Source organism: Embiotoca jacksoni, unplaced genomic scaffold (assembly GCF_022577435.1).
Source record: "Embiotoca jacksoni isolate LCO1_2020_lvr unplaced genomic scaffold, fEmbJac1.0.p SCAF_101, whole genome shotgun sequence".
Lineage (NCBI taxonomy): Eukaryota > Metazoa > Chordata > Actinopteri > Embiotocidae > Embiotoca > Embiotoca jacksoni.
In genome coordinates, this window is record NW_027185232.1 from 480,453 (window position 1) to 500,593 (window position 20,141).

The following is a 20,141-nucleotide window of genomic DNA, read 5'->3' on the forward strand; positions in this document are numbered from 1 at the left end:
GACGCAAAATAATGCTTTGACCTGTGTTTGGTTCCTGCAACGGACATCTTCATACATAATATATAATATATAACATGTTCATAAACCCCCCTACTTAATCGTTAAAGTATTTAATTTGATCTTCTATTGTCTAAACAAATGGGTTTCACTCAGTTTCTCCTTTGTTCCGTCATATCCGACCGGACGTGAAGGCAGCATGTAGTTGGCGCAGCGGTCAGCTGACTGTCGTCACGTGGTGTTCAAAGGCATGAATAAACAGCAGGAGCAGCTGGTCAGCTGAACACAGCTGGTCGTCGTGTCCAGGTGTCCAGGTGTTTGTCCCCCTTCAGCATGGCGTGGACCAAATACCAGCTGTTCCTCGCGGGACTGATGCTCACCACCGGCTCCTTGAACACGCTGTCGGCCAAGTAAGTTCATTCACGATGGCTCCTGTTGTGTTCGTAGTTAAAGGGATCATCCAGCAGCGCTGCAGGTAGTTCACACAAACAAAGTTTACGTGCATTTATTGGAACGTAGTCATTTACATTAATTGATTAATTGATTAATAAATTGATTAACGCTTTTATTACCAGCTCACATGTGTAAATAAAGGTAACCTGAAGCTGTTGCTACTGTATCTGCTAGCCGCTAATGTTAGCAGCTAAGTAGTGAGGTAACCGTTTGTTGGCTGTGCACACAGATAATATAATGATATCAAGCTGGACTTTTCCGGGTTTTAGGAAGCTGAGCTGTGTGAGGACAGACATTTCAATGTTTCTGACCCAGATAAGTCTGCAGTCAGGAAGCAGCTGCAGATTCATGCAAGTAGGAGATCTAGCAAAGGCCAGGTCTGACTCATCCAGGTGTCCTGCAGCTGAGTGGTGTCCTGCAGCTGAGTGGTGTCCTTATCATGAGCTATCTGGTGATTAAATCTTCTGGGAGGACATTTCTGTCTGAGGTTAAGTAATGGCCGAGATTATTTTACAGGTTATCCTGAGAATGTTGTTTAGAGCTGCAACAAAACATTGTTTTAATTTGAAACTCAGATTAGGATTTCAGTGCGTTTTACATATTTTTAAACCACAATGGGACACTTTGATGTTTTGTCCAAAACCCAAAGATAATCAGTTTACAATAAATTAAACAGATCAGCAAATCTTCACATCTGAGAAGCAGGAAATGGTTCATAATATTAATTTGAGTCAAGTCCTCCTCACGATAGGAAAATGTGCCATTTGAGTGAAACGAGAAACTCAGCGTGTTTAACTTCTCCATTAATCTGTGCTGTCAGCATCCCGCTGCCTGACACGCACTCATCTGTCCTTTTGTGGTGTTTGTCGGCCGAACGAAACTCGAATCTGCTACGAATCGGGTCGAGTTGTGATAATGAGTCAGACAAAACGTGCTGTGTCACGTTGGTCAAAGAGGAACACGGATACTAACAGGTTACGTTTCACAACAGTCACCTGAAACCTTCCCGGTCACAGTGCGGCCTCACTGCTTTCTGAAGTCATACAGTTCAGATCCGTTACCGCCTGTCGGCTGATAGTTGTGATGCTGTTTCTTCTTTTCTTTCATACAATATGTATCATGTGGCAATTTTTAATCCAAAGCACACGGGCAATAATTTAGATGATAGCAGAAGAGTTGAATCACTCAATTGTCCCACTCTAGTTGTGTAATGATGAGCTCAGACTCAGTAGGAAACATTTCAGAGAAGTGTTGTGTCAGCATCTTTTTAAAGACCACATGCCTGTCTTGCAGATTAAAGCAGGCGTCCGGGACGCTCACATGTCAGTCATGCTTTCTGTCACTGTCTGGCTCTAAAAGTCAAAGTTTTATGCAGATCTATCACCAGTGAAAAGCAACGTCATTGAATCATTCAGTCGGACTCTGTCGTGTTTTACTGCACTGCTCAGCGTTTTATGTTAAACGGATGTACTGCATTTAAAGGGAGACGTATAAATCATTTACAAGTTATATTTCAGGCAGTTGCTGCTCAAACTTTTAATGCTCACAATGTAAAAGATTTCAAAATCAGGGTTTGTTGCACACTTTGTTATATTTCTTACACTGAAGTAAGTAAGAAAACACCTATATCCATAATTAAGTTGTAAAATTGTCTTTTTGTCAAACAGATGGGCTGACATGTTCTACGCACCGGGTTGCCATGACGACCCTAAACATCAGTTTGCACACCCATTCGTACAGGTACAGTAAGACGTTTCAAGTGACGTCATTGTTAAGCACTTTATTTTTCCTCAGCAGCACAAAGAGTTAAAAAATCCAACTGACTATTAAACTACATTAATTTCTTGGTTATACCTAAAATGTGACCCTTCCCTCCCTCCCTCCCTCCTTCCCTCCCTCCTTCCCTCTCTCCTTCCCTCCCTCCTTCCCTCCCTCCTTCCCTCTCTCCTTCCCTCCCTCCTTCCCTCTCTCCTTCCCTCTCTCCTTCCCTCCCTCCTTCCCTCCCTCCTTCCCTCCCTCCCTCTCTCCTTCCCTCCCTCCCTCCCTCCCTCCTTCCCTCCCTCCTTCCTTCCTTCCCTCCCTCTTTCCCTCCCTCCTTCCCTCCCTCCTTCCTTCCATCCCTCCCTCCTTCCCTCCTTCCATCCCTCCTTCCTTCCATCCCTCCCTCCTTCCCTCCTTCCTTCCTTCCTTCCTTCCCTCCCTCCCTCCCTCCTTCCCTCCCCATCCAGGCAGTGGGGATGTTTCTGGGTGAGTTCAGCTGTCTCGCAGCCTTCTACATCCTGCTTTGCCACGACAAACGCAGACCACAACCCAAGATGAACGCCGCCCAGAGCTTTAACCCTCTCCTCTTCTTCGCCCCGGCCATGTGTGACATGACGGCCACCTCCATCATGTATGTTGGTAAGTGACCAAAAGCTTTACTTCATAAATGAAGAAGGAAATATGGACCACCAGCTGATTTGAAATGCTCCTCTGTTGATGTTGTTGTTTGTCTTCACTGTAAAATGCCATATGCAATTTAGTCATTGGAGAAGAGGTCATTTATTTCGTCAGAGGTTGTTTTCATCAGTGTTACTTTGAGCTTCATTGGACTCTTACGAATTAGGTGTTTGAAGTATCATGTAAAGAAAAGCCTGAATTTCTAGATCATGAATCTACAAAATGTATTTTTGTCAATGTCGGTGATTCACCCGCATCCGTTAAACTCCACTATCAGTTCGCTTTAAAACTTTCTTTTTCTTTTTCCAGCGCTCAACATGACGAGCGCCTCCAGCTTCCAGATGCTTCGTGGAGCTGTCATCATCTTCACTGGTCTTCTCTCTGTGGCTTTTCTTGGGCGTCGCCTGGCAGCGAATCAGTGGATCGGTATTTTTATCACCATCCTGGGCCTGGTGATAGTGGGCCTCGCCGACTTTGTCAGCGGACACAGAGACGACTCGCACAAACTCAGTGACGTCATCACTGGTAAGATGTTTTTTGTATTGTGTGGCAATGTCCTCTGTAGTTAATCTGTAGTGATACAGGAAAAGTGACGAGAAAAACAGTATAATAGGGAAATCCGGTTGGTTCTCCATTCCTTCAAAAATACCGTGTTTTATTGGCAGTAAACGAACCGCCACTAATCTCTTTTGTCCTGCAGGAGATCTCCTGATCATCACGGCACAGATCATTGTCGCCGTGCAGATGGTCCTGGAGGAAAAGTTTGTCTACAAACATGACGTCCATCCTCTTCGGGCTGTCGGAACTGAAGGTACAGCAGTTTGTTTTTTTCTTTATCTGCAGCAACGTGCCGTTACATTCTTGTAAACCGAACACCAAAACTCTGGTACTGGAGATGAATCCTGAGGATAGATTTGTATCCCACCAAACCCATAAAAGGGCGAAAAGAGGCACTAAAGTAGAGTTTGCTAAACACCTGAGTAACAGCACATAGGGTGTTCCCAGCTAACATCTAATCACAATCTTTGAGTACCTATAAGATGCAATGAGCACATCTCATGATGCGTTAATTTTCCCTTCATGGATTTCAGCGAATCGCAATGCATTTCATCACATATCTTGCAAACGGGCTCACATGGCAGCCTCTTATTGGTCATCACTGCTAATCATGTTGCCCTGCGTGAACTTTTAGTGACCCCAGCCCATCGGGCCAGCGGTTATGTCACATCCTGAACCCATTGGGAACTGCCGTCAGATTCAATTCATTTTTTTCTTTCCAGGTTTCTTTGGTTTCTTTGTCCTTTCACTGCTGCTCATCCCCATGTACTTCATCAATGTTGGCAACTTCAGCAACAACCCTCGGCAGGTCCTGGAGGACGCGCTGGATGCCTTCTGTCAGATCGGACACGAGCCTCTCATCCTGCTGGCTCTGCTGGGCAACACGGTCAGCATCGCCTTCTTCAACTTCGCCGGGATCAGCGTCACCAAGGAGATCAGCGCCACCACCCGCATGGTGCTGGACAGCCTGCGTACGCTGGTCATCTGGGTGGTCAGCCTGGCGTTGGATTGGGAGAAGTTTCACGGCCTGCAGGTTCTGGGCTTCCTGGTTCTGCTGCTGGGCACGGCGATCTACAACGGACTGCACCGCCCCCTGCTGGCCAGGATACCGTGCTGCGCCGGGCTGGTGAACGTAGAGGAGAACAGCCCGGGAGAAAGAGAGAGACTGCTGAGTGACGGCCAGGTGCAGGCTGGTGAAGACTCCTAAAACATGTCGGCGCACTCGGCTCAGACAGCATCCCGGTGGGATGGACTGTCTGTCAAAGACACTGCACCTCTGATGAATGCTGTCAGTGATGTGCCTGTCACTTTTGAAACATTTTCACATTTTAGATTTTAACTGACGTCCCGCAATGCTGTAATAGGTGGTGCTTTTGAAGAGGCTTTTAAAGGTCCCGTATGGTACAAATTTAAATTTTCATTTGTTTCTTTTTTTTAATTATTATTATAAAGCAGGTCTACATGCTTTATAAATACAGTGAAGATGTTAAAACGCTCAGTCCACGGAGAAAGGCACTCTACCGTTTGGACTTCTGTAAGTTTGTGATGTCACAAACGCACACTCGTGTCATATGTCCACCTTCAGCATGGCCCACTGTCCAACCTTTTATGTGGATTAAAACACAGCAGTAATTCTGTTGTAAAGATAGCAAGCTACAACACTTGAAGAAAACCTGTGGTTGGCCTGGGTGTGTGTCACTCAGAAAAGAGTCAGCCAATCAGAAGAGCGGGTCCCTCATATCAATGCTCCTTAAAGAAACAGACACAAAATAGCCCGTACTCGGTAGAGCTAGAGAGGAGCGATAAAACAATATTCAGGTGATTTTTGGTACTTAAAACCACAAAAGTAGGGATATCAATACTGGAAATTAAACAAAGAAATGATCAAATATGGATGTTTTAAGCAGAAGTTTAAAAAAAAAATGTAAAAGTGCCATTTGCTTTTTTGCTGAGCGTTAGATGATTGATGTGACTGTCATACACTGCAAGTAGACCTAATATGAAGCTGGAGACGCTTAGCTGAGCACAAAGACCTGAGACGGGAGGAAACAGCCACTGTGGATCTGTCCAAATGCAACAAAGTCTGCCAAGCTGGGAAACTCCACCACATAACCAGCAGGTCTTTATGCTAATCTAAGGAAACCTGTTGGTTCCAACTATATATTTACTGTACAGACATGAGGTTGTTATCAATCTTCTTAAGCTCTAAGAAGATTTTATCTAAAAAAAATTTTTTTAAAAAGTGGAACTATTTGATCAAAATAGCAGATGGTGAAGAGAGCAGCCTGGAGAAGCTTTTATATGACAATATGGATTTTTAAGGGATTCCTTTGATTTAAAGATGGTTTTTTTTTATAGTCGGTATAAGCGTTTACTTCCAACAACCCTCTTTCATGTGTTTGTTTTTGCTGACTTGTTTATATTATTTAGTGCAAAATCACTAAAGCACAGATATAAAAAAAAAAGACTTAACATGAGTTTTAGGTTTCTCCTAAATAGATGGACCGATTATTACATTGTTTCTGACAATTATCAGAATTATTAAGTGGTCCTTTCTGCAAGTTTTATTTTAAGTTTTTTTTCATCTGAATAGATTTTATTTTTGAAAACATTGCTGACTGTGCAGTTTGATTGATTGTGCCAAAATGTTTTCATATGTACTGAATTTGTTGCCTTGTGCCGGCACTACAGAGTGTTGGTTCAACATTTCCTGTGTAATCCAACTGCAGAGCCAATCTCTTAATCTCAGTCTAGTTGTTTTCTGAATTTGTTTGTTTGAAATGTCTGTGTATTTGATCTCTGACCTGCAGTTTTATTTGTACAGATGGATATACAGTGGGTACGGAAAGTATTCAGACCCCTTTAAATTTTTCACTCTTTGTTTTATTGCAGCCATTTGCTAAAATCAAAAAAAGTTCATTTTATTTCTCATTAATGTACACTCAGCACCCCATGTTGACAGAAAAAAACAGAAATGTAGAAATTTGTGCAAATTTATTAAAGAAAACCTGAAATATCACATGGTCATAAGTATTCAGACCCTTTGCTCAGTATTGAGTAGAAGCACCCTTTTGAGCTCGTACAGCCACGAGTCTTCTTGGGAATGATGCAACAAGCTTTTCACACCTGGATTTGGGGATCCTCTGCCATTCTTCCTTGCAGATCCTCTCCAGTTCCGTCAGGTTGGATGGTGAACGTTGGTGGACAGCCATTTTCAGGTCTCTCCAGAGATGCTCAATTGGGTTTAGGTCAGGGCTCTGGCTGGGCCAGTCAAGAATGGTCACAGAGTTGTTCTGAAGCCACTCCTTTGTTATTTTAGCTGTGTGCTTCGGGTCATTGTCTTGTTGGAAGGTGAACCTTCGGCCCAGTCTGAGGTCCAGAGCACTCTGGAAGAGGTTTTCTTCCAGGATATCTCTGTACTTGGCCGCATTCATCTTTCCTTCAATTGCAACCAGTCGTCCTGTCCCTGCAGCTGAAAAACACCCCCATAGCATGATGCTGCCACCACCATGTTTCACTGTTGGGATTGTATTGGGCAGGTGATGAGCAGTGCCTGGTTTTCTCCACACATACCGCTGAGAATTAACGCCAACAAGTTCAATCTTGGTCTCATCAGACCAGAGAATCTTATTTCTCATAGTCTGGGAGTCCTTCATGTGTTTTTTGGCAAACTCTATGCGGGCTTTCATATGTCTTGCACTGAGGAGAGGCTTCCGTCGGGCCACTCTGCCATAAAGCCCCGACTGGTGGAGGGCTGCAGTGATAGTTGACTTTGTGGAACTTTCTCCCATCTCCCTACTGCATCTCTGGAGCTCAGCCACAGTGATCTTTGGGTTCTTCTTTACCTCTCTCACCAAGGCTCTTCTCCCACGATTGCTCAGTTTGGCTGGACGGCCAGGTCTAGGAAGAGTTCTGGTCGTCCCAAACTTCTTCCATTTAAGGATTATGGAGGCCACTGTGCTCTTAGGAACCTTGAGTGCTGCAGAAATTATTTTGTAACCTCGGCCAGATCTGTGCCTTGCCACAATTCTGTCTCTGAGCTCCTTGGACAGTTCCTTCGACCTCATGATTCTCATTTGCTCTGACATGCACTGTGAGCTGTAAGGTCTTATATAGACAGGTGTGTGCCTTTCCTAATCAAGTCCAATCAGTTTAATTAAACACAGCTGGACTCCAATGAAGGAGTAGAACCATCTCAAGGAGGATCAGAAGAAATGGACAGCATGTGAGTTAAATATGAGTGTCACAGCAAAGGGTCTGAATACTTATGACCATGTGATATTTCAGTTTTTCTTTTTTAATAAATTTGCACAAATTTCTACATTTCTGTTTTTTTCTGTCAAGATGGGGTGCTGAGTGTACATTAATGAGAAATAAAATGAACTTTTTTGATTTTAGCAAATGGCTGCAAAGAGTGAAAAATGTAAAGGGGTCTGAATACTTTCCGTACCCACTGTATATCAAGAGGTCAGAGCTCCACACCAAGTGGTTTTCCAATTGTAAATTCTGCTTCTCTGTTTGGTTATTCAGGGAATCGGCTGTAATGTACAGTTAGAAAAAGGGAACCCTCATTAAATCACAACTGTTAAATGTTGTAAAGGCATTTATACTCATTCATGGGCAAAAAACTAAATTTAATAGATTTGATCAAATGAAATGCAAAGATAAAGAGACTGAAAATGTCAGATATTCTCTAATCGCAACTACTAAAATGGGAAGATTTACTGTTCTTCTGTGTTTTATATCATTTTAAAAGACACCTTGGCTTTTGTTTAGGGAAAATTTAGACTTTTGTTACTTTTTCATCACAACTTTGTCTGACAATGAAGTTAAGAAAAGTGTCAGTAAAAGGGTTGAATGTCACCAACACCAGCAGCTGACACCTGCTTTCACTTCCTGAGTCAAGCCGAATACCCCCCTAAAGACCATTTTTACTCTTTAATGGAGGTCGAAGGTTAAACCCGGGAGTCCCCGGAGATCTGTACACGACCCGGTCCGGCTTCATGGAACACGTTGAAGGGAAATGTGACCACTCACTTATGGATTCATGTTAATTAACCGTATGAACATAGTGTTTTGAAGAATCATTGTAATGGCAGATTTTTGTTTTTGATTACCCTGAATTTAATTCTAACTTTAAACATCACAAGTTCCTAACCCCAACCTAAACCTATTCAAACCCTGAAACCAAGTTTTAACTCTCAAATTCCCCTTAAAAGTTGGGAAGACCGGCCTGGATGTCCTCACAGCGCAGAAATGTCCTCACGGCAGGTTTTTGTTTTGTTTTTGTTTTTGTTTTTTTTAAATCAAAATTTGATCTACATAAAAATAGAAAGATGTGCTCAAACACACACACACACACTGCAGACCAGCGTTGCCTCAGGCTCGGCCGCTAGATGGCAGCGTTTTGCTACAAATCGGAGGCCACTTTTCTCGTTTGGCTGGTTTTGGTTATGAGCCGCTTCCTTTGTCAGTGCACTGAGAAAATAAACATGACATAACACTGTTGTCTGCGATGCAGTAACACTTGGGTCAGAAAAGAAAAGAACTCCTTTAAAATAGATTATAAACAGTCACGAGCTTAAAAAGAATAATCGTGATGCACACCATCAGCAACCCTCGATAATAAACCGGCTGCAATGAAACTTATCTTCACGTTTTATTGAGTTTATAGGAGATATTTTTTTCTTTTGACGAGCATTTTGTTTCAAAAGTTAAGACGTTGGTTTTTTTTTTTATTCTTATTAAAAACTAAATTGTTTTGCAACAAAAAATTGTTTTGCCAGTTTCACAAAGCAGCAAATCTATTTTGAGGGGAGACGTGTTTACAGCTCATCTATAGACAGCTGGATTAGGAACTACAACTTCCGACATTTAAAAATAAAAAGCACACAAAAACCCCTGAGCAGCAGCAGCTCCAGAAGACGCTCATGGGACAGCGTGGAAAAAAAACTTTCCCAGTAGCAGTTTTCTGGACAAGCTTGTCCTGATGCGATCAGTGTGTCCTCCCCTGAGACAAACTGATCCCAAACCCAACGCAAAAACAAAACCATAGATGTAGACAGACTCCTCTAATTTTGTTCAATTTTAATTCATTTATTCTAATTACCCTCTCACTCTATTTATACGACTATGTAGCCTACATAGAATAATTATAAAAAATAAATCTCCAAATGTAATCTGTTGAAACACTCCAACAAACTTGAATCAGCCTTTGTGGCTGTTTGGAGTTTGTCTGATGAATGATGTTTCCACCGGTGTTAAACCGACGTGACGCGGAGCTGCTCTGCGTCAGTGCAGCCGCACAAACATCGCTGCACGACGTCGTATTAAATCTGCGAGCTCACAAATGATCGTTAGTGTGTCTATTTTGGCACCCCCCCCCCCCCCCCCCAATTAAACTAAACCAAACTGCCTTTTTTATCAAGTGAAAGCGATTTTTCCAGATAGCTTTTTTTTTTTTTTTTTTTTTTTTTTAAAGATAATTGTATTATCACCTTCATTTTCTCGGCCTGTGATGGCTGGAATCTCCTCCATTATTGTGATAAAAGCGGCGTCAAGTGTAATTTAGACGCTGCCTCCTATTTCGGGCTGAAATACGCGATGTTGCGTCTCTAATGGTTTATGCTCCTCGTGGCATCGCAGCAGCAGCAGTGGGCCTAATGGTTTGTTATTATGACCTGTTGTGTTTCTATCAGTCTCCCCTGCAGTATTCAGCTCAGACAGTCATTCTCTGCTTAAAGAGCGCGTATTGATTTAACTGTGTCCGTTTGCACACTGGAGCTGCAGAGAGGCCTGATCCTCCAACAAGAGGCGACTTTAATCTGCTTCAATGTAAACAGATGGCTTTGCTCAACAGCACCGCGTCACCATCATATTTAAAAGCTTCCATTAAAGCAGCTCCTCAGGTTGTTTACAGCAAAGGGCAGGCTGTACTGAGTGGGATTAGTCTACCACTCCAATGTTGAGCTAGTGACCTCTTAATGTTTCAGATCTGAATGTACAGAGCAAAGAGTGAAACCCTGCTACCACAAAAGGAAGCATTAATGGGATTCATTTTCCTCAGTCAATCTCACATTTGGATACAGTGCATTCAACTTCAAAAGGTTCCTGTCATATTTGACCATGTTTTGAAGTTGAGTTATTGTCAGTAGGCACAGAGGAGCACCAAGTCAAGAAATGCAATCATTGACCTCTGAGCTGGCAAATCAATAGTTTAAAAAAATTAAAAAATAAATAATAATAATAATAATAATTTTGTAGCCTAAAGCAGAGATGTGACCAACTGCAGCGTGTGAATATCGAAATCCTTGAATTCTAAGTTCATGTCAGTTTTTTATTTCAGCTTTATGAATTATGGAGGTCGTATTTTCTGTCTCCATATTTCAATAAGAACTGAGATCATATACTAATGTGTAAGCAGAAATACCACTGAGCCAAATGTATAGTTCATATTATAACTGCAACAACCACTTATTGCAGCTCTGCTCAAGATAAAAACTACATTTGTTGAAATCAGAACAAGAGAGAGCGTTTAGTCACTGGGGGGAGCTGCTCGTACATTTAAAGCCTTCACATGCTCAATAATGTTTCACATGATATCTCTGGGAATTATCACTATATGTTTAACCTCGATCCCTCATCACCGGTTGATAAAAAAGTGATATTTATTTAACATTTAATGTCCTGAAAAAAGACACCAGATGCTGAGGCCGACCCCAAACCATTGAACTTATTGAATATGTTACTGGGTGTGCATTTTGACAACATACAGAAGAGACTTTTACATAATTTATTGTAACTTTCATGATTCATTTGAATATTTGTGATCACAAACAGCTCATCCAGAATCACACGTAGAAATGTACTATAAGTACATTAACTTAAGATGTATTTAGGCATAATTTAAGTACCTATTTATTACCTTTATGCAGCTTTATACTGTACAACATTCTTATCTTAAGTTACTTATTCTGCTTTGTTATCCAACATACATCTTACTTTAAAGTTAGTATAAAATATGGTGGATTTTTATAACTTAAATTTTGCCTATAGGCCAATACAGTACAATGAGCTCAACCTTCGCAACAACAAAATTCAACTTATAAATGATTAATGCATAAATATGTTAAGATAATAAATGATCTAATGCTGCATAATGAGTACCTCTGAACACATAGTGGTACTGCTACTCTTCCTGGAGTAAAGGATGTAAATACTTGTTCCACTGTTGTCCAGAATACCGTTTAATGTCATGAAAGATTTGTGTAATTTTATTTAAAATTTTATTTCTAAGAACATACAGCCAGTCATGTATCATTATAAACATCACAGAAGATCACAGAAACGGGCAGTCGCTGTCAGACCTTGACATTCGACCTTTTACATGCTTACAAATTAAAAATGATTCTAGTTCATCTCAACCTCGGAGAGGGTTCATCGTCTGAAATATGCTGGTTGTGTTCAGGGTCACATAAACGGGACAGTCTTGTTTTGAATTGACTTTAGACATATCCCTCAGTTCTTTTTTTCTCTCTGTGGAAATGATGGCACCGTGCCATACAGAAGGCTGTGTACAATGGCCCAGGTCCCATTAAATCTGCGAAAGTTCCTTCCTGAGGCAAACATTGCCAGAAATAGTAATCTTGGCCTGAGCTGGAGTCTTACAAGAGGGGAGCAATAATTCTCGGCGTAATAATGGAAATCGTTTAATTCTGTCCAGCAGCATGTGATCCAGCAGAGCTACAGTCCGAGGTGCTCATTCAGTTTTCCTCAGCCTGATAAGACTTCCTGAAAAACACACAGCGCGCAATCAGGCGACAACAATAGGCTCCGTCAGATGCTTTAAACTCCAGGTAGCGAGCGGTGCACAATTGCACGGCTTTGTTTTCATCCACAGTGACTCATAAACGCTTTGACATTTTGTTTTCATGTGGTTTGTTTAGGCTTTGATTGGCTTCACCGCCGAGTGTATGGACTTAAAGTAGAGCTGCTGCCTCCTCTGAGTCAATTACTGAGCATCCATTCGAGTTTTATTTCACAAAGGCATTTAATCATTTATTTTAATAGGGAGGGAGCTGTTAGTCATTAATGGAAAATAATCATCATATTTCTTGCCCCATTCTGTAGTAAACTCTATATTTTTAGAGATTGTAGCAGTGATGGAAGAAAAAGTACCAGTAGAACAATGTAAAACTGTTTAAAAGTCCTGCATTCAAATATGCATTAGTATCAAACTTTAAGTAAACTCACTCCAAAAAAACACAACCTTTCCCTGACATTATTATCATATATGGTGATATTGGAGGAGTGAAGTTGCAATACTGGTTGAAGGTTCAAGAATTTTATAAACAGTTCAGTTGAGGGGTTCTCAGTCTGGAGGGGTTGAGGCCCTCCAAAGGGTCACAACATAATGACCTGAGGGATCTGGAATAAAAATAATAATAATACAACTTTTGTGATATTAATTTTTGTTTATTAATTCAAATCTTTTTATCTTTTAAAATATATATATTTTTTTTTTAATTAAAAAAAATAAAAAATAAAAAAAAACTTGTATCTTTTTTAGGCCTAAAATAGATTTTTAAATAGAAGCACATGAGAAGTTTAGACAAGGACTTTTTGTATGAGGTGCCAAAAAAGTTTGGAAGCCATGTGTTAACAACGTGCTGTAATTTATAATATTATCACACATTTCTTTAATGTGAACTCTTTATCTGCAAACAAAGTTGACTAGCTGAAGAATAATTGTAAATCTGATATAAAAGTATTAAGTATAGCGTAAAAAAAAAAAATCTCAAAAATTCTACTGAAGAACCTCTTGGAGTCATAAAATCCTGAGATGACTAACACAGTAGGCCAGAGAGATATTCTGTCCAAACTACTTCAAAAAAAGAGAATCCTATTTTTTTTTAGACTGTCATCAACTGTGACTTTTCTTTTGTTTAATACAGATTCAAGTCTCTTATACGGTCCCTCATCCAGAGACAGACATCGCTGGCACTGGCTGTAATCTCACCTGCCATCATTTATACAGCTCCACGGAGGACCGGCTCGGGAAGGGGGGAAATAAAGGGGAATAATAGTATCCAGCAGGGCTCTGGCAGAAAAAGTCCTATTTCCGTTTTTACGGGTGGTTTGTGGATCAAATGTGTAATTTTTAGAATATTCAATTTTCAAACCTGGACTTTTGAAATGGTTGTAATAATATGAAGCCAGAAGCAAGTTTAGGTTTTATACTTGCATGTGTTTAACACCCACTCACTCTAAGAACCCGTATTCAAAATCCAGCTCTGGGTGGAGAGGAATTTTAAATGCAGAGGCACAAAACGGTGTGCTAAAGAGAGATTGAGGAAATTGCAACACTTGTGCTCTTTTTACGTCTATAAATTCTCGATATTTTCTTCTCAGTGCCACATGGCACGCATTTCATATGAATTTGCACTATTTCTCATCATGATGTCAAAGCAGAAATGACCTTCTCAAAGCAGCAGTCTCTTTAAAATCTTTATTAGACTAATATTAACGGAACGGTTTCCATCCTCTCCCTGCGTCTCAGTCAGTGTAGTGCAGTCAGTGCGTAAAGGCTGATCTGAGGCCGGTTTGCTTCGACGCTTCCCACTGAAAAGCTCATCAGCACCTGAAATAACTCGAGGCGTGCTGCGCTGCTGCTACATCCTCTTCCCTGGATTGTTTTGACTGCATGATGGAGGGCAAATGTTAAATGTCATTTCTAATTTTAACCCGGAAAAGTGTCACTCGAAAACATCATGATAGCAGGCAGCCAGGGTCATCGGCCCTTCCGCCCGGCATGAATCAAGACGAAATGAACGCGGGGCGCTTCAGAAGCCATTGTTTCTACACATGCGAGAGAAAACATGCGATCGGAGGGTTTGAGGAAGGAGGAGGAGACCCAGACGAGGCACGACAGGGCGAAGGGGAAGAGAGACAGGGAGAGTTCATTTTAATTGACAGTTTAAAAAAATATAGAAGTATATGAACTCACTCTCGTAAACAATATTATCAACGCTGATGTTATTATTAAAACGATGTGTCGTTTTAGGTCAACGAGGCCATCGAGGCCACGTTGCAGGATTTCTTTTTTATAAGGGCTATTTAAGTCGTTGATTATAAAATCGTATTGGCCCAGACCCAACGTGTGAATCTTGAGGGGCCTTGCGGATGAAGTATCGCCTCTGAAGTTAATTGTGTTTTCGTTTTCGAGGCGAATAGATTTCCTCTGTTTATTATGAGCATGAGGACGGATTTGCGTCACCGTGCAACTTGCAGGTTGAGATAAAGTTGCACAAATATTGAAAAAGGGAAGTTCTAACAGTCATTATAAAGTTTCCCCCCCTGCGCTCCGGAAGAAATAAGGATTTCTGCTGTATCCTAAAATACTAAAACAGGTTCTATTTCGGGCGGCAAATCTAGCAGGCACATCCGCTCATTTAACACGAATAACAGCCCATCAAAAACAGGATGAGTTGGAGCTAATAGAGCCTCTCCTGGGCCCGGCCTCAAAGGACATGTACAGTTTATTATTGAATATCTATTATAAGATTTATTTAGGTTACTGCGTGGCATTTTTCCAATTTTATTCTCTTTTATTATACGTTTTTTTGTGTTTAAAGCCGACGGATCAAAGGCTGTCTTTCATATATGTGTTATCCACTGTGTGTATAGTTAAGCCCTCATTCATTTCCAATAAGAAGAGTTCAAATGAACATGAGAGTTCGTGTGTGTAATGGCTGTTTTTGTGTGCGGTGATATGGGTGAGGAGGAGCTTCTCTTTAAGTGATCAATCCATCATCCCGGGATCAAAATTGCTCGAAGTGTCCCCTGGCCATGTGTGTGTGTGTGTGTGTGTGTGTGTGTGTGTGTGTGTGTGTGTTACACACCATTTTCATTTGCAAGGGCGTGATGTGAGCAAATGCAAAACATCCATTGGCCCAGAAAGCGACCAATCAGTGTCAGCGGAGGAACTTCAGCGTGGAAGTTCAGGGTTCGGTTTTCAGAGTTGGGAGAGCGATTTTGGCACTTGCACAAAGAGGACGATCATCTCTCCTCCTAAAACTTTCCCCGTGCTGCTGTACATGCCTGTCCCTCCATACCTTCTTCTGAGAAACAATACGACGCGTTAGAGGCTCCGGGATGTTTACGGCCGGGCTCAACCCGTTTTATGCATCGAATTTCAGCCTCTGGTCCGCGTACTGCGCGGGGGGCTTCGCTGTGGATACAATGAAGAAGCCTTCGTTTTGCATCGCAGACATTTTGCAGGCTGGAGATGCGGAAAACATCCCGGGATCGTCGGCCCTCATGGTGCACATGGGACACCACCATCACCGCGCTCAGCAGGGCCACTCCGGCAGCTCTCCGCTGCGCCCCTCTCCCGTCGCGCCGGAGCCGTCGGTGTACGGTGCCAGATTGAGTCCGGCGTCTCCGTACCACAGACACGGACTACAGCTGACCTCAGTCTCCAGGACGGTGTTTAACTCCCATCAAGCGCCGCCGCCTTCGAGCAAAGACCTCAAATTTGGAATCGATCGGATATTGTCAACAGACTTTGATCCAAAATGCAAAGAAAAGTCGTCGCTAAGAGGTGAGCAGAGAGATTTTATTACATTAACATTTCCAAAAAAAGATGTGTTGTTTATATAGAAACTTCCTGTCATATTAAACACAAAGAGAGTAATAACTAGGGATGTGTTTTATGTCCTTAGAATATTTACGATCACATCAAGAAAACGAAATAATCAAAGTTTAGAAAGTGAAAGCAGCAAAGAAGCAGCTAATAATTGTACACATGTGCAGCCAGTACCTGCTCCAGTTTATAACACTGGCAGACTTGTTCACAGAGCAGTTAGAGCGCAAATAGACTCCTATTAAGGAGCCCTGTGGGGAAATCCTCTCCTCTCTTGCCCCCTAGAGGTCAGAGGTCAGGATCAGCTTCAAACAGCAGCAACGCAGCTGGGAGTTTGTTCAGAAGTACTTCACCAAGGAAACCAATTCAAAATAGTCTAAACTTGAGACCATCTTTGTCCCCCCAAAGAGCCGAGTCAGTATAGTCTTCAGGTTGCCTGTGTGTCACTCACTGCGATAACCCTTTGCTGACTGAAGCCCATCATCTCTCGCTCTGTAACAGATCTCACATCCATCATTAGCTCGAACCGTCAGTCAGGCATCCACGTCCCCGTTCAGCCTCCGGCCAGCCAGTACTTCTCCTCCATAGACCCCGGGATGAGCGACGCGTCCTCCATGATGAGTTCACTAGGCAGCTGCAGCAGCAGCAGACAATCAGGCCAGCATCAGTTTCAGGACACCTTCCCAGGTAGACTTCACATGTAGGACTTGTAGCAGGCGGGGAAATGGCCTGTCTGATGTCTTGTTTGAGGTGTGACGCACCTGCAGTGATTATTTATTGTGATTATTTTCTTTAACCTTGTGTCTTCCTCGTCTCTCTTTTAGGTCCATACGCCGTCCTCACAAAAGACACAATGCCCCAGACGTACAAGAGGAAAAGGTCGTGGTCCAGGGCAGTGTTCTCAAACCTGCAGAGAAAAGGACTCGAGAAGAGATTTGAAATACAGAAGTACGTCACCAAGCCAGACAGAAAGCAGCTGGCTGCCATGCTGGGGCTGACAGACGCTCAGGTAAGACGCAGTGTTCACTCAGATGGACGTGAGGTGAACCGGCCTGTGTTTATGTCTTACTTTTATTTCCCGACATGCATAAAAAAAAAAAAGGTTTTAATAGCTTGAAGACAGTCCAGCAGAATGAATGATGAGAAGAGATTTTCTTTCATTTTTGTGCAGTGTGGATGTTCGAATTGACTGAGATTATTATGATTGTTTAATTTTACTCATGAACTCGCTTAGAATTGCTCTATGTTAAAGATATGTACAGCAAGTCATTTTATTCAGCAATATTATTTACTGTCTGTAGTGTGTGTTTTCTTTAAATATAGTTACAGCAAGAGAAGTTGTTTCTAAGGAAACAATTTATGGATATCCAAAATAAAGAATGAGACTGTAAAGTCACAGGGACGTAGCCAAGATTAAAAAAAACAACAGCAGCTGAGGTTATAAGCCTCTTTTCCTTCTTCCCCCCTGCCCAGACAATAAAAAGGGGGGTTACAATTTCTTTTCTCACTATTTTTTAAATGTGATCATATTGAATAACTTTTTTTAATTCCCTAAATGAACTAAAAGCTCTAAATGCTGCCATCTCCACCCTACTGGTGTCTGCCCCACATAATCTCAGTGTCCTCAGCTGTTGCTGCTCTGAGGACATGAAATGAAATGTGCGTCTACATTTATGAGTTTAATTAAGCAAACACAAGCAGCTCAATTTTTTTGCAACCTGCATGTTTGTTCCTCGCATCGATTTATTGACTCATGCAGGATAAATACTTTGAATGTGAAATAAATAAACAAGAGGCCCAGAGGATGATGTAGGCCTTTAACAGAGGGGCAGCATCATATGGTGCAACCTGATTGGCTGAGAAGCTTCCCACTGTGTGCCAAATCTCACCATATCTTAAGCAACAACTCACCACTTATTTGTGTTTACATTTCATCTTACTGGAGTTAACCTGCAAATGTCAGAGCTAGTTAATGTCACCGAGCAGCCAGTCGGCATGAACGCCACGAGTGAGAATCGAAACACATTCTTTGTCTCAAATGATATCATATTTAAAAAGATTTTTATATCTGGTTACCGACACATTTCTTGTCGTCCTAATACACTTTTGCAACATATTTACACATTGGATGAGTCTCCCTTTGTAAAAGTAGTGGGACTTCAATAAAATATAGCCTTCAAGTGGATGACTTATTTTTAATCATTAAGGTTCAAACAAATATTCATATTCCAAAAATGTGACCTTACAAATTCCATAATCACATTTTCTATAATAAATCCATAAGATGCTCAAACGTATCTGGAACTTTCAGGAATATTTGTGGAAAATAAATACAGGAACTGTAAAACTGATGCAGCTGTATGTTGTTGAATTGCTCTTGTGCATAACACAGAGTAATCTAACGCTTGTTGCACTTGTGTTTCCAGGTGAAGGTGTGGTTCCAGAACAGACGCATGAAGTGGAGACACTCCAAAGAGGCCCAGGCCCAGAAGGACAAGGAGAAGGACGAGAAGGCGGACAAGAGCGTGTCTGAGCCCGGCAGCAGGGAGGCCAAAGAGGCCACCGAGTCCGAGGGTGAGAGCGAGGGCAGGAGCGAGTGTGAATCCGACGAGGCGGAGGAGGAGGAGAACGCTGACGGACATTTGGACATTTCCGAGCACAATAAGACCAGCGTGATCATGAGCGGGAGCGCGCCGGCGAGCGGGAGCGCGCCGGCGAGCAGCGCGGAGGCGGCGCCCGCGTGCACAGACACAGCGGCCTCACAGGTGTTAATATGAAGTCCGGCTTCGGTTCGGCTGACGAACATTCAGAAGGACGAGTTTTTATCGTTATTGTCCGGCAGAAGAACGACAGTGATGTTCCGACACATCTGGAGAGGCGGTGTCAGCTCTGTCCCAGACTGCAGCAGCTGCAACCAAAACCAGGTCGGTTTAAATCCTGGGAACAAGTGGAGCAAAGAGACAGCTTTGTTTGTTCATTTTAACACATTATTTAGCTCAGACTCTGCGAGCACGGCCCAAATTAAGCCATGAATTTTATTAGACTTTCTCTCTTTTTTTGTCATGTCCTTTAAGGCAATAGTTTTAAAACCACAAGCCATTTAAATGTAAAAGAAGGACTTAGGGCCTCGTCCGGTGTCTCCTTACTGTCGTTTTCTTCTCAAGAGCTTCTGTGTGCATGAACTTTTCCTCCTCCGAGGTAAATATGCGGTTGTGAATTTTATTTTTAGGTTATGAACCACTCGTTTCACGTTATAAATGAAATCTCAGAACATCACGGCAGTGGCCATGTATTTGTTTTTGTATATGCTAATTTGTTAATAATAATTTTGCACTGAAAATATTGTATATAAAATGTTTTCTTACTTTGAAAATCGTATTATTATTATTATTATTATTATTGCTGTATTTTTTTCAATTTGCACGCCCACCAATATGTGCCTACATTTTTTTTTTAAATTAATTAATTTGCATTCAATTAGATGAAATAAAAATATGAGCATTGAACCTGAATTTAAGGAGATGTTCCAGCCATGTGAATATGCAACAAAATAAAAAATGGAGGTAAATAGAAAAGGGAGAGTAGCTGCTGTTCAAACAGGGTGGTCTGATCCAACAAAATGAACGACTATTATAAATACATTCGGATCAATAAATAACTTACTTTACATACAGGGCTCTGGTGTTGAGCAAATACAAAAATAAAACAGATTATTGTTTTGGTCATTTTAGCCACAACATTTGGCTAAAACAATCAAAGTAAACTGTTTACGATCCTCTTTTAAATCTCATCATATATGCCTCCATGATAAATGTATAAACCGTCACATTAATGTAACTCGGAGGACTAAACCTCTCCTCGGGACGCTGTGGCTCTGGCAGCAGCAGCAGCAGCAGAAGAGGGTAATTTATACTTTGTATACATTTACTGGCTCCAGATAGCAGCGATGTCCCGGATGAGTATATTTTATGCATCCAGACACGGATGCAATCAACATCTCCCCCTGCAGCTGCTTTCCAGGGTTTCATTTTCCACATCAGATCTGCTTTTT

At 41.8% G+C, this 20,141-nt stretch overlaps 2 protein-coding genes across 3 annotated transcripts; both read left to right on the forward strand.

Moving 5' to 3' along the window:
• Window positions 1-246: 246 nt before the first annotated feature.
• Window positions 247-8,046, forward strand: slc35f6 (solute carrier family 35 member F6). The gene is made up of 6 exons (XM_069174052.1): window positions 247-407; window positions 2,118-2,190; window positions 2,679-2,850; window positions 3,199-3,414; window positions 3,590-3,700; window positions 4,170-8,046. The coding sequence occupies exons 1-6, from the start codon at window positions 331-333 to the stop codon at window positions 4,652-4,654; spliced, it is 1,134 nt and encodes a 377-aa protein (XP_069030153.1). The 5' UTR covers window positions 247-330; the 3' UTR covers window positions 4,655-8,046.
• A 7,434-nt stretch (window positions 8,047-15,480) lies between these two features.
• On the forward strand, window positions 15,481-19,729 carry hlx1 (H2.0-like homeo box 1 (Drosophila)). Of its 2 annotated transcripts, XM_069174066.1 has the most exons (4): window positions 15,481-16,048; window positions 16,592-16,777; window positions 16,915-17,099; window positions 18,517-19,729. In XM_069174066.1, exons 1-4 carry the CDS (start codon window positions 15,601-15,603, stop codon window positions 18,865-18,867), a joined length of 1,170 nt encoding a protein of 389 aa, XP_069030167.1. In that variant the 5' UTR covers window positions 15,481-15,600; the 3' UTR covers window positions 18,868-19,729. The 2 variants fall into 2 exon arrangements, with proteins under 2 accessions (XP_069030167.1, XP_069030177.1); XM_069174076.1 differs by lacking the exon at window positions 16,592-16,777.
• Window positions 19,730-20,141: the final 412 nt, after the last annotated feature.